Raw genomic sequence first — 13,948 nt, 5'->3', positions numbered from 1 at the left:
TTCTACAAAAATCAAAATGTGATCTAGTCACATCATGTATAAGAATCTAAAATAGGAACTTAATAGAGTTAGATAGTTCACTTTACTTGAAGTAGAGTCAAACTCTTTGACTTTACCAACCTTATGTTTGTTCATGTTAATTAGGCAGCTTCGCAACCAATGCCCCTTCCTTTGGCAATAGAAGGTTTAGGAAGTTGATCTTCTAATCAAATTTGCTTTACTAGTCCTCAAATCATTTCTGATTCAGCAGCACCAAGCAAATAGATAAAATCATAAAGGGTCATGTCATAGTCTGTTTCATAATAGTCCCAAATGAACTCACTATGTAACTTAGAAAGTGATTGAGCATCCAACTTTCTCAAGACTTTGACACCCAACTCTCCCGGCTTGTCAATATGTGACTTCATCTCCAAGATGTGATCACACATAGACCTTGCTTGCCAATAGGGCTTGAGTGACCTTGAACTTGTGGGTTAGGGAGGATAATTGGAGGGGTAGAGGAAGTGAAATTCGAAGAGATTTGGGAAGATAATAGACGTCTAAACTAGACATTTACAATGGGAGATATTCAAGTTAGTTGATTTTTAAGTCCTAAATATGAAATATTAAGGCTAGGACCCAACACAATATTTTATAACTTGGAAGAGGGATGCCGTAATCCAAGCTATAAGATATTTGAAGGTAGGCGAATGACGATTAACCAATTTCCACCATGAAAAACGAAATAATGTATTAGGTTTTAATTGGATCTGAAACTCCTAGATCTTTTGAGATTCATTAAACTTTTCAATGGCATGTTTCAATCTCGAGTGTTCCCTCTCAAATTTTTTGACTGGGATGTCGAGGATCACAAAACAAGGTGTGAATAACCATGCAAACTCACTTGGTACCCTTAATATTATCACCTAATCGATGTGTCAGTTACCCATACGCGCTCCACCGATCTATGATAAACATTAAGTCACCCTTTGTTATCCTTACTAGTCCAAGTTAGTGTGTCGGTTACCCACACACGCTCCACCAACGAATTGGTAAGGTACGAAGTGTGAATTTCATGGGTTAACACCAAATTCACATTTTCCTAAGTAACTAAGATTGGGAATTTAATAAGTGTTTAGTTACTTAGTATTTATAGTTCTTGTCCTACCCGTTTGGCTAACGACTCTCCACCAGTCAACAAAGCGGTGGGTGAGAGTGGACACCCATTAAACTGCCATTTTATAGGTAGTAACCTTATACCCCCCCCCCCCCCTTTATAGACCAGCTTCGTAAATGAGGCCTACTAACGGTAAGATTGACTTTACTCTTATACGTATATATAATCATTAACTATTAATATTATAATAGTATAAGGGTGTATTTTAAACATTTAAAATTCTTGGTGGTTTAATTTATTAATTAAACTATACTCTTAATTTAATTAAACTTAAATCATGTCTTTATGGAATTATTAACTCTTTTAATGAAACACTTTAATTAATTTGATGAAGTCTAAAAAGTTTGAACTTTAACTTTTAAAATTCTAGAGTTTGGAATTAAAGTGTATATGGAGGGTGACTTAACAAATTTGAAAACTTGAGGACAAGTTTTGAACAATTCAAAAACTTATGGTTTCCATAACTTATGAGTTTTAAAGTGGTTTAATGGAAAAACTCTTCAAGTTTCATAACTTATAGACAAGCTATGGAAGACTTTAAAAGCATTTAAAAAATGTGACTCTTCATTTTTCCATAACCTATGGAAATTTTATGTTATAAAATTCATAAATGTGACTTTTCAAGTAACTTGAGGAGAAGTTATAAAAACACATATTATTACCAACTTCTAGATTAATTTGGATTGAAAACAACTATCTCATAATTTTTTCTATTAATCTAAACAAACTCATAAACATGAACATTCATAATCAACATTTTTCAAGCATCATATAAACATGTATAAAACTTGAAACTTTGATTATTACAGATGAGAATGAACATTACCATAGTATCAAAAACAAGTTTTATGAACAAAAACATTTTGTGGTAATGATTCTAATCCAAAATAGGACAAAAAAAAACACGAATATATGTTGTCAGGAGGTCCAACGCGTCGAGTGCATGAACCAACTCGACGAGTTGGATGAATTTGTTCATGGAGTCGTCAATTCCATCAATGGACTCATCGAGTTTGCTGTCCTGACAGCAAAAAATTTGATTTTTTTAGCTATTTGCATCAAGTATAATTGAAAACAACCCATGGCTCTAATACCATTGTTGGGTTTTGGTATAATACAACATCCTATGGTGCACATACAACCCTAAATACATTGGATCTATGTTTTCACTAATTATACATGCAAATGGTTTCCAAGGTATTAAGCTTACAACTAGCATGCATTTAACATAAAATATAATATACTAGTTAGCATAACATACCTTTTAATGGAGCTTGAAGTCTTGGTGTATTTGGTCTTAAAGAGCTTAGCCCCAATAGTGTGGAAGCCTCAAATGAAGTCACAACACATCATGGATAAAGGTACAACTTGAGAGAGAATTCCATGCACCAAAAACCTCCATATTTCACCAAGAAAAGAAGTGTACACGTTTTAGCCATGAAGTAGCACATTTATATGTTGGATTCCAAGAGTCATGGGTATAACCCAAATCCATGCCCATGGGTGTTATGATCCATGGTCTATATGGCCCAACTCTTTATGTATCCATACATAAACTTGGTCCAACATGGATCATAAGCCCAACACATATAAATATAACTAATTACCATAATTAGCCCCCATAGATTTAATTAGTCTCTTTTGATCACTAAATTAATTCCAAATTAATTCTTGATAAATACTAATTAAAACATATGATTTCATATTAATATATTATAACTTATAATATATTAATAAACCATAAATAACCTTCTCTCAAAAGTCCATCCTAACAAATTGTCCTAATGATATGCAACCCAAATGGACCATGCTACTCTCGGGTCGAATACATACCAATAATAGTTATGGGCTTAGACACCTAATATAACAAACACAACTATGGGACACCGCCCAGCTGCATCGGGACGAACCCGACATCGGACTCTTGCCCGGCATCAGACCACATCTGGCATCGGGCTCACCCCGACATCGGGCTTACCCTGACACATACACAACATATCACATATCAGATACACATAAACATAACATATCACATATAACTAACATGCATCGGGTTTGCCCCGACATCAGGCTTGCCATGGAACACATAGCAAATAACATAACATATAACATCTAACTAACATACATCAGGCTTTCCCCGGTATTGGTCTTGCCCCGGAACACATATCATATAACATGCATGAATTACAAAGACATAAAGCATACTTCTAATCTTCTCGTGACTGCCCCAACATCGGACTGAAGTCTGGGAACATGCAATCTGCATCGAGCTAACCCCGGCATCAGGCCGAAGCTCGACATACTCTAAATACATAAACAGGTCGGCATTGGTGCCTTCGACCCGTTCCTACTGGAGGAAAACTCACATCGTATTACTGACTGCTGAAAACCTAAGTGAGGAATCCTTGTATGCTGCTCCAGCGACTCTCCGGCTATAAATTACATAATAACACTTAATCAAAAAACCAATAACTCTTCAAAGGGTAAAATGACCATTTTACCCCTGGTCAAAGTCAATACTCTAGTCAAAGTCAACATTCTAGGTTGACCAACTCGCCGAGTCAACCTTTCGACTCGTCGAGCTCTATCGAATGGTTCAGTCGCGACTTGGCTCATCCACTCGTCGAGTCCCTCTACAGACCCGTCGAGTTCTACTAACTGAAATCAGGACAACATGACACGACTCGTCGAGTCCCCCTATGGACTCGGCGAGTCCTTCTGTCTATTTGGTCATCTTAACAGATTAAGCCCCTGTCTTCGAAATCCAAGGTTCTTAGTTCGTTTGCCCACTGCAAAGGCCTTTCTAAGGGTAAAGTTTCCAACTTTACCCGTCCATAACTCTTCTAAAAGGGTTTAGACAAAACCCTAATTCCTATAAGACATGGACCATGTCCAAAAGTCCATAGAATCTCAAATCTATGCATACAAACCTAGATCTAGGTTTTTAACATCTGATGGACATATAAAGTTCCGAGCTTTCCTCCCATGTATAGTCTTTTAGGGCTAAAAAAGACCATATATGATTGCATGGGGCTTCCATGGTCATAAAATTTGCACCTTTATGCCATGAAACCCTTCCTAGATCCTAGATTTGAGATATAAGCCACTTGGGACGTCCCAACTCCAAGGACCAAGGTTCTTGAACCAAAACATTCATAAAATGGAAACAAATAGATCCAAGAGAAGAATGATCAAGTTGGAAACTTGATTGCCAGAAAATGTAGAAAATAGAGTGTAGTTCCTGGATCTACTCCTTCCCTCTTGAGTCTTCTATCTTCTACTTCTTCCACAAGCTTCAAAAGGCACAAAATAACACTCAAATGGCAAGTAGTAGCTCAAGATCACTTATGGAGGATTAGGGTTTTGAAGTTAGGTTTTGGAGGTGATGGAGGCTGAAATGGAGGCCAGATATGATGCTTAAATAGGGTGCAAAACCCTAAAAATAGTGTTTCCTCCAGCCAGACCTACTCGTCGAGTTCAGGCTTGGATTTTCCGAGTAGACCATTTAAATCCCTGCATTTTTTCTGGAATCTACTTGATGAGTTAGGGCTACCAACTTGCCGCGTAGCTTTTACAAAAATTAAAATTAATTGAACTGATGCGTACCAGGAAAGGGGCGTTATAATGTAAGTCTGAGTATGTTAAGCGTACTAAGCTGTTGTTGACTTTCGTTGACTTTGTGGTTTGGACCATTGTTAGGATTTGGGCCTTCTTGGATTTAGACCCATAATGGGCTTTCGGTATCATTTATGGATTTAGGCCATTTAGGCTTTTGGTGCCTTTGGGTTGGGCCTCGGTTATTGGGAAAAGTAAGGAAGGGGTAAAATGGTCTTTTACCATGGGTGTTGGAAAAATGAACTAGATTCCTAGTTATGGTTTAAGGATCAATTATTGATTGGGGTTTTATTTGATTGATTAGCACGGGGATTTTCCAGTTCAGCAACCCGATCATTTGTTTGACTGGCAGTAGATTGAGGTGAGTCTGCTTACTATATTGTAGGACACTAGGATATGTTATGTGTTTGTTGTATTTTTGAATTATGTTGGTTGTATGTGTTATATGCATGTGTGTATGTTTTCTATATATATGTAGGGTGAAATAGACTCAAAGGTGAAATAGATTTGGTGCAGGATTGTGCTATGTAACACCCCGTCCATTAAATGTTTAATTATAAGTCCCTGAGATTTAAGAGGAAGGGTAATTCTGGTCCTTTTGCAAGAAATGAGTTCATCTAAGAAGGTGTCAGGCTGGTGTATGTGTTAGAAGCATTTGGGCTTCCGTCACCCCCGTATGAATGTAAAGTTATTTGGGAGCGGGTTTAGATTATAGGAGTTGCGGTGTCTTGAAGTTGATCATTGTTGTAGTTCTTTGTGGAGTAAGTGGGGAAAAGGTCCCATGCATGCATGAAATTAATTGTGAAGTTTGGCTGGGTACGCCCAGCGTAAGCTGGACGTACGCCCAGCGTAATAGGGTGAATGATGCGGGTTATCCGGGTGAGTACGCCCAGCGTACTAGAGGTACGCCCAGCGTACTCTCAGAAACTCCAAACCCTAATTTAGGGTTATCCACTATATAAGGAACATGTTGGTTCACCCCTTAGCCTCCATATACTCATCCTTAACATCAGAAAACCCTAGAAGACCCGTATTCCTCCATTGTTGGGTGTGTTTGACCTTGGGAAACTCTTTTTGGCAAAAGAAAGGCTTGAAGGAGAAAAAAGGAGTTGTCAAAGAAGAAGAAGAACGTGTGGGGCTTGTAGATCTGAAGATATACCACCCTTTGGAGCTTGTTTGAGGTATAAAGATTCTTGCTTGACCTTCATATTGCATAGATCTATGTATTTTGAAGCTTTGTCACCATTTGTGTCCCAAAAGTCCTCACCTTGTTGCATATTTCGATTTGGTCAAGATTATCTGTCCATTCAGACCTTTGGAGAGGTCTTGAGTGATAAAAATGAGGTCCCAAGGGCTGTGGTTGTTCCATGTATGAAATATATAGGTCTTAATGGATTAAGAGCTTAAGGACGTCCCAAGTGATAAAGTCTGAGACTTTATGAATTCTAATCATATTTGACCTTTGGATCTAAAGTTTGGGCTTAAGAGCTTAAGCCATTAAGAGGTTAAAAGGACCTTATGAGCATTGCAGTTACGCCCCGCGTAACCTCTGAGTACGCCCCGCGTAGTGGGCCAGTGCCCCATTTTCTTTTGGTGATCAATGCAGTACGCCCAGCGTACTCCTCCTGTGGACTTCAAATTTGGGCCTTTTGAGTTTGGGCCATTTGTGGGTTGTTGGTGTTTGGGCCAAGTCTGGAAATTATGAATAGAGTATTTTGGGCCCAATTAATGTTATGGACATTGGATCTAGGCCTATTTGGTGAAGTAGGCCCAATTTGGTGAATTGGGCCAATGTTGGACTTTGAATGAGATTTGGACTTTGGTCTTGGCCCGATAAGTGTAAGTATGATTGACCTTATGTTTATTTTGTGATGATGGTTAGTTTGGGATTTGCGGTGAGTTGGTGATTTGAGAGTCTGCTTCTTCAGTTCAGAGTATCGGCATTCGCGAGGTGAGTTATCCTCACTATATTGACAGGGTCTAAGGCACCAAGGGCGGCCCTTTATTGGATTGAGATTCGGATATGGTTGTTATGTTATTGCTTGATATGTCTGCATCCTGGTAGCTAGGATGGTATATGCTAGAGACCTGGTTAAGGTCGATTTCCTGATATGTAGAGTAATGTTATGCTAGTGAACAGTTAGGTCGGTATCCTGGTTAGGGTAATGATATGTTATGTGATCTACTTGATCGGTTTGTGGACTATGACTGTTATATGATTGTATGTTATGTGCACATGGTTGTTTGGACTGGAGTTGGGTTGAGGCGGGTCCTGCTTTGTGTTGTAGGCCAAGATACCCAGGGTGGACCGGTTGTTCCGAAGGCCCAGCGAGCAGTCTGAATAGGCTGTAGGCCCCACGAGGGCGGACCAGACGTGCCGAGGCTCGGAGAGTGGACCAGGCCAACTGAAGGCCCGATGCGGGCGGACCAGTCATATTGTAGACTCGGAGAGTGGACCAGGTGGGTTGAAGGCCCCGGTGCGGGCGGACCAACCACACTGCAGACTCGAAGGACATGACTAGACACGGAGGGTGGACTAAAGGCCGATACGGTGGACCAGTCACACAGTAGACCGATATGCATGGCTGTTCTATGTTCTGTTATGTTATGTATGCTATTTATGTTATGGGCCGGAAGGCAATATGTTTTGGACCGGAAGGTCGTAGCCTGGAAGGGCATATATGTGGTTGGTATTTTGGGGGTATCTCACTAAGCTTTCGGGCTTATAGTTGTGGTTTAAATGTTTTTCAGGTTCTTCAGGAGACTGTGGCAAGGCGAAGGCGTGATCGTACCGCTCCTCGTGTTTATGTTTATGGCATGGTTCTGGGAATACTCTGATAATAATTGTAATGAAAACCTTTTTGTAACAACGTTATTAAAATGGATTGTTTTTGAAAAGTTTAAATTGTGCTGAAATTTTTGGTCGTTACATGCTAACACATGAGCTGAAATAAACTCAAGGTGAAATAGACCCGGGGGGGGGGGGGGGGGGGGGGGTTACATAGATCCGGTATGGCCTTGGGTCGAAACATGAGTTGAAATAGACTTGGGGGTGAAATAAACCCGACATAGCCTTAAGCTGGCAAATATGTATGGTATGCGCTATTTTGGGGAACTCACTAAGCTTTGTGCTTATGATTTTCAGTTTATGTTTCAGGTACTTCTGGATCGAATGGGAAGAGCTCGGGATGATCGCATCGCACACACCACGATTTCATTGTATTTGACTCTGATGTATTGAAATGATTGATTGATATACTCCAATTTTCCTTTATGGTTTTATGAAAACGTTTTGGTTGATGGTTTTATTATTACGAAATGAAATTTTTGGTTTTAAATTTTGGTACGTTACATTAGGTTAAGTAAACTATAAGTCTAAGATTTTCGGGATCATGTTGAATAAGCTGTCTTGACTTGGTAATTTCGGGTATTAAGCTTAATGGAGTGATTCATCAGTGTTGGCAAGTCTTATGTTTACAATTTCTACACACGTGACAAATAGTGTTTCACATCGTGACCAATAGATTTTTCCAATATTTGATTTTGTTTAGTTTATCTCATGTACAATCAATGTTAGACGCACCAAGCCTCTAATACCAGTTATGAGTTTTATAGGTTACAAAAACTATGTGCTTGCAAAAAATCTCTTAACACTTAATGGCACATGCAACCAAAATGATCTATATCATAACACTTTGAAGGCAACAAACTATGAACAAAAAAACTAACATTAACCCTAATTAAAACACTAGTATAATAAAAATACAATAATTAGGGTTATATACCTTAGATTTGTTGTAGCAAACAGATCACTTCAATCCCTTATAGTTGTTGGTAATGGAAAGCTTAGCACCAAAAGGATGATGCCTCTAATGGCTCACACTCAAACCCTATAACTATAAGACAAGAAAGAAGAGCGGAGTAGAACAATAGAAATTCAGATTTCTCTAGGCAAGGAAGTACACAAAAATAGCTGACCCAAGGGTCCTATTTATAGCTATTAGGAAACCCTAGAAACCCAAGATTTAAACATATAATAACAATATTTCAAATCAAACAATTATCTAGTTTCCTAATTATCATTTAAAGGCTTGTAGAAACCCTAAAAGGGTCCTCAAAATCGCCAATATGATGGAGGTTTCTAGATCCTTTCATTTGTTCAACTATTGAACGATTACAGCTCAATCTTTGCACCTTTAATTAATTCACTTTAATTCCAGATTAATTATGATTAACAATTAATCAATTTTTATTGATTTCACATTAATTTATTAATCATATAATTAACAGATAGATTATTTAACAATTGATCTCATATTAATGTATTATTCACATAATAAACTAACAAATCAACTATTTATTTCTAATTAATCTATTAATCATATTATTACAAATCATTTATTACAATTTATTAATCATATAAAAAACGAATAAATTTATCCTCTCTCTACAAATGTCATTCTAACCAAGCTCTAGTTATGAGGACAACCCAAAAAGGACTTCGCTTCTAATCACAAGAATATACCAAGAGTAACGCATCCTCCTTCAAAGATGGTACACCTTCTCTTCAAATGGCACATCAAGCTTCCAAGTGGCACATCTACTTCCTAAGGTAGCACATCCAACTTATAGATGGTGCATCTACCTCCTAGATGGTGCATCCTCTTCTCAAGTGGCACATCCACTCCAAAATGACACATCCTTGAATCATGGAACATCAGTGTACTCTATTCCCTTCTTAAGTGTTCCACACATTTCTAAGATGCTCCATTCTTTTATCACATGCTCCTTTCCTTTCTTAGATTCTCCATTGCTTTCTTAAATTCCATGTTCCCTTCTTAGAGGCTTCATTCCTTTCTCAGATGCTTATTACCTTCTCAAGAGCTCCACGTTCATTTAGGTGTTCCATTGAAGTCCAAATGCTCAACTGAAACTATTTGCTCCATAAGAATGCTCCAAATGTTTAAGTGATATTTAACATGATCATTTTACTTTTTCAAAGGGTAATAGTAATAAAGTAAAATGTGCTTATTGTCCTATTATAATGGTTGTGATCATTTGAATAATGTATACAAAAAAAAATCTCATATCTAAATTGAGCTTCAAGCCCACAACTTTGAGGGAAACCACCTCTGGCTTCTCATTATTTATACCAAGAAAATTTCTAGGTAGAATGTGTATTAAAGATAGTAGACATTTTAGTATTGTTGAGGATGAGCGATTTAAGGACTTTGTATGGGAAATTGATCCTATGTTCATATTTAGATTTAGGTTGATTGTTGCAACACATTATTTATCAATACACCAAGAAGTGAAAAAAAATCACAAACAGCTTTAAAAATATAAAAAAAATCACAAACAGCTTTAAAAATATACAAATTGTGTCTCTTACCACGGACACATGCATATTGCATGTTGCTTTGGGCTACTTGGCTATACTTTATGAGTTTTCTAAATGAAATGTGAAAATGTAAAATAACAATATGCTTGTTTGTCTATACTCTATACATATATACTTTAGGAGTTTCTGTCCAGTTTTGAGTGGGATTTTGCCAGAAATGGGAATGTATTTTCATCACACTTTTCAAAATTCAAACTTTATGGAGCCACTTCAAGAGCAATGTACTTTACTTATGACACTTCCTAGTACATCTGTAAATTTCAAGTTTACCCTAAGAGAGACGGTTTATGGCAATTGGATTGTGCATTCTTTACCTTTCTTTCATGCTCTTATATATGCCTTTCTATCAAGCAGACAAAGGGATGCGAATTGAAGCTTTGGTGGAATAAAAAACAAGAGAACTGTGTCACTTATATTTCTTTCTAGTGATGTTAGCATGGATTTTGTGTCGCTTATATTTCTTTCTAGTGATGTTAGCATGGATTTTATTATTGGTGTTATGCACTTGAAGCCTATGTCAACAAAAGACTAGTGATTCCTTTTCTACTCTACCCCGTAGACTGCTTCAAGATACAATTTCAAGCCTAATCCTTGGCTACTTGCAAAGTGTGTGTCGAATTCTAACATCTTTGTTTGCTTGAGTCGAGTCCACATGATACTCTTATACTTTGAATTATAGAACGCCTGATTATCAACAATCTTGCATTTATACATTATCTTCAACAAAATTTTTGAAATACAAACACCCACGAAACTGGCAATGATGACATTGAGTGTCCTGTGACATATCCTACTTCGTGAATGGAATCAAATATTCAAATATGTTATAGGAGTTTGTAAGAAACAGCAATATACTTCACGTTTTTTCTAGATTTCAGCCACATAGCGGTTAAAACTTTAAAAATTAAATAATGTGGTTCTTTCTAAATTTCACAAACAAAAACAATATTTGTTGTCGGTGTTGCGTATAATTAGCGAACCAATTAATTCAAAACAATTAAACTCAAAACCAAACCAGCCACAAGGTCTCCAAAGCAGAATCTTTGAACATATTAAAAATAATAATAATAATAATAATAATAAAAACATTGAAAAATATAATTTCTGTTACTATTTTTTATCTTCCTTCTCAGCCTCTGCAGCCCTCTTGAGGCGAGCACCCAAGTGACGTTTGTTTGTTCTTTCAACACGAAGTTTAGCGTAAGCATTGAATGATTTCATCTCTTCAGTAATCTTCACAAGTTCAACAACTGGCTTCTCCCTCACAATTGGTAACACTTGACCTTGCACTTGAGTAGCATTTGCAAGCTCCTCGGGTGTTGAGTCACCCGCCTATAAATTCAACAAACATATTTAATAATAGAAATTATAATAATAAATGTTTGCTAACTTAATAAAATAAAGCAACAAGAAATTACAAATATGACCAATATGCTGTCACAAAATACACTTTTGAGCAATTACGTTATTACTTTTTTTTGGCAAAATTGCTTCATCAATGTCTCCATTAGAATCATAGAATGTCTAATACTAATGGGATTTGATCATTAGTTATTAGAACAACTTGTTAAACAAAGGAATTTAATTATATGAAATGAGTGATAATTTTGAAATAAATATTCAAACGATGATAAGAAACTACTCATTTTGGTAATTAAGTAACCCATAAAAAAATACTAATTACTGAAATGGCGAATTAGGGGGTGTAACATACACCGAATGACACCTTCTGTGAAAGTAAATAAAACACCACATATCTCAGAAAATATACCATGTGAATGTGAAAGTACCTTTTTAAAAAAAAATTGTTCCGGTTTTTTTTGGAAAATGATAATATCATTTCTGAAGAAAGAAAAATCAACGGTTTTTGTAATGGGTGGTCATTTTGAGAAAAATGTTACAACACCACCTTTTTCAATAATTTGGTGATTATGCCATAAAGCAACGCTTTCAAATTGTATACGTGTACAGAAGTTGTATATGAGTTTAAAAGTAACAGATATCCATAAAACAGCATTACTATCATTCAGATACAAAAATGGTTAAGATATGATTAATAATTAGGAATTTGATGATAAACTAAGTTTACCTTAGTTTTCCTTGCGCGCCTTGGGAAGATTACTAGCTTAGCCTTAAAGGTTTTTAGCCTCTGGACATTCGCTTGCAAACCTTCCAAAGAACGGTTCCTACGACGATGATCTACAGCAATACCAATTGTCGGAGCAAGTTTCTTTGGAATACCTGCACCCTGTTTTTACAACCACAATCAGAAATAGCAATCTACTTCTTTATTATATCATCATCCTATTGTTTAAAACATTCAAAACTTTTATTAATTAAACATTGAAATGTTATATTACCTTCAACTCTTCAAGAGAAAATCCACGGCCCTCCCTAAGTTTCATGTTGTATTTCAAGGTTTGACAATGAACCTGAGGACGAAGTGATCCAGCTGGCCTTGGAAATACTTTAACAGCCTTTGCTTGCCTGGCTGTAGCAATCAATAAAATTAACTTAACTTATGGTGAAAAATCATTTGAAATATAAAAAGTAAAAAATAGCTACTATATGTTTATGATTTGAACAAAAGTTACCATTGCGTCTCCTTGTTTTACGGGCAGGTTGGTTGAACCATGTCTTCACATAGTTCTGCCAATGCTTCTTAAAGTGTCCGTTTGGGATAACATTGTTATGCTTAACCATCACTACTACTCTGCAAATACACCATCATACTAAATTATCACTACCAAAGCAAATTTAATTAATCCCCATTTCTATTAATTTATCTTTAAACGAGTGAAACAGCATCTCAAAAAGAGTAATCACCGGAATGAATGTATTATTGCAAATGAGCCATAATATACGAGTAAAACGGAAATGAAATTAAAAAGCTCGTATTGATAGCTCCCATTCACTCAAGAGCTTTATTTATTTTATTTTATTTTTTGCTCTATACGATAAACAATAAGCTCCGATTTCCACAAAAATTACAAGAAATACGAACACGATGATTTATCCATTGCACATTCATGTATACTCGAAAAAGCTTCGTATATCAAACCTTGATTATGCAAACTGTCATCAAGATTTTCAAGTATATCTTATGAAAAAAACAACAAGACTGATGAGCTATAATAATTTACATAATCATAAAAATCAAAGTTGAGATTATAGAGAGCAGATATTAAGTTAATTAATTCACTGAAGTACAGTCTCCGACGTTTTCATAGATGATGAATGTATAAAGATTTCAGTAATGATTTAATCTAAGCATACCTTAGTCCGGGGGCGGAAACCTTCGGCTAAAGAGGATTCAGGAGAATTACGGGGAGGAATTTGTTTCATGTAGCAGAAGGAGATTAAAAACCCTAAATCCAACGGCTGACGGCAATACCTCTTGTCGTGCCACCTCTTACATGGACCGGCCCAACTATGTCTTAGGAACGATGGGCCCAATATCGATATATATTCAACTAGACCTTCACATTAAGCTTTAACCCAATCAATCTCAAAAATTGCATAATTGCATAATGACTAAATTGGTAATAGGGAGTTTAATGGAAAAGTTAAATGAGGTATCATGTCTATTTGTCATTCAATTGATACAACTCCACTATTGTGAAATGTCATATTGACATTCAATGGATTTGAAGTTCAGTGGTCATTGAACTCTTCAATGGAAAAAAAGAAAGTCTTTAAATCAGTAAATAAATATTTTTTAATATGCTTTATTGAACTTGTAGTGTTTAATGCACTGTGAGATAAAAATGAATATA

At 36.4% G+C, this 13,948-nt stretch overlaps 1 protein-coding gene across 1 annotated transcript; it reads right to left on the bottom strand.

The window, feature by feature from the left end:
* Positions 1-11,155: 11,155 nt before the first annotated feature.
* On the bottom strand, positions 11,156-13,551 carry LOC145017343 (large ribosomal subunit protein eL13z-like). Its single transcript, XM_078975389.1, has 5 exons — positions 13,449-13,551; positions 12,767-12,885; positions 12,533-12,663; positions 12,262-12,420; positions 11,156-11,504 (listed from the first exon to the last, which is right to left on the bottom strand). The coding sequence occupies exons 2-5, from the start codon at positions 12,873-12,875 to the stop codon at positions 11,283-11,285; spliced, it is 621 nt and encodes a 206-aa protein (XP_078831515.1). The 5' UTR covers positions 12,876-12,885; positions 13,449-13,551; the 3' UTR covers positions 11,156-11,282.
* Positions 13,552-13,948: the final 397 nt, after the last annotated feature.

The sequence above is a fragment of the Lactuca saligna genome, chromosome 9 (assembly GCF_052625555.1).
Source record: "Lactuca saligna cultivar CGN05327 chromosome 9, ASM5262555v1, whole genome shotgun sequence".
NCBI lineage: Eukaryota > Viridiplantae > Streptophyta > Magnoliopsida > Asterales > Asteraceae > Lactuca > Lactuca saligna.
Note: the sequence above shows the minus strand (reverse complement) of the source record. Positions and strands in the feature narration are given on the sequence as shown.

Bases quoted from the DNA above. Each gene is read 5' to 3' on its own strand.
- LOC145017343 (XM_078975389.1), bottom strand. From the start codon at position 12,875: ATGGTTAAGCATAACAATGTTATCCCAAACGGACACTTTAAGAAGCAT. The intron at 12,421-12,532 runs GTAATATAACAT...TTGTAAAAACAG, and splicing joins TTTCTCTTGAAGAGTTGAAG to GGTGCAGGTATTCCAAAGAA. The intron at 11,505-12,261 runs GTAAACTTAGTT...TTGAATTTATAG, and splicing joins GGCGCGCAAGGAAAACTAAG to GCGGGTGACTCAACACCCGA.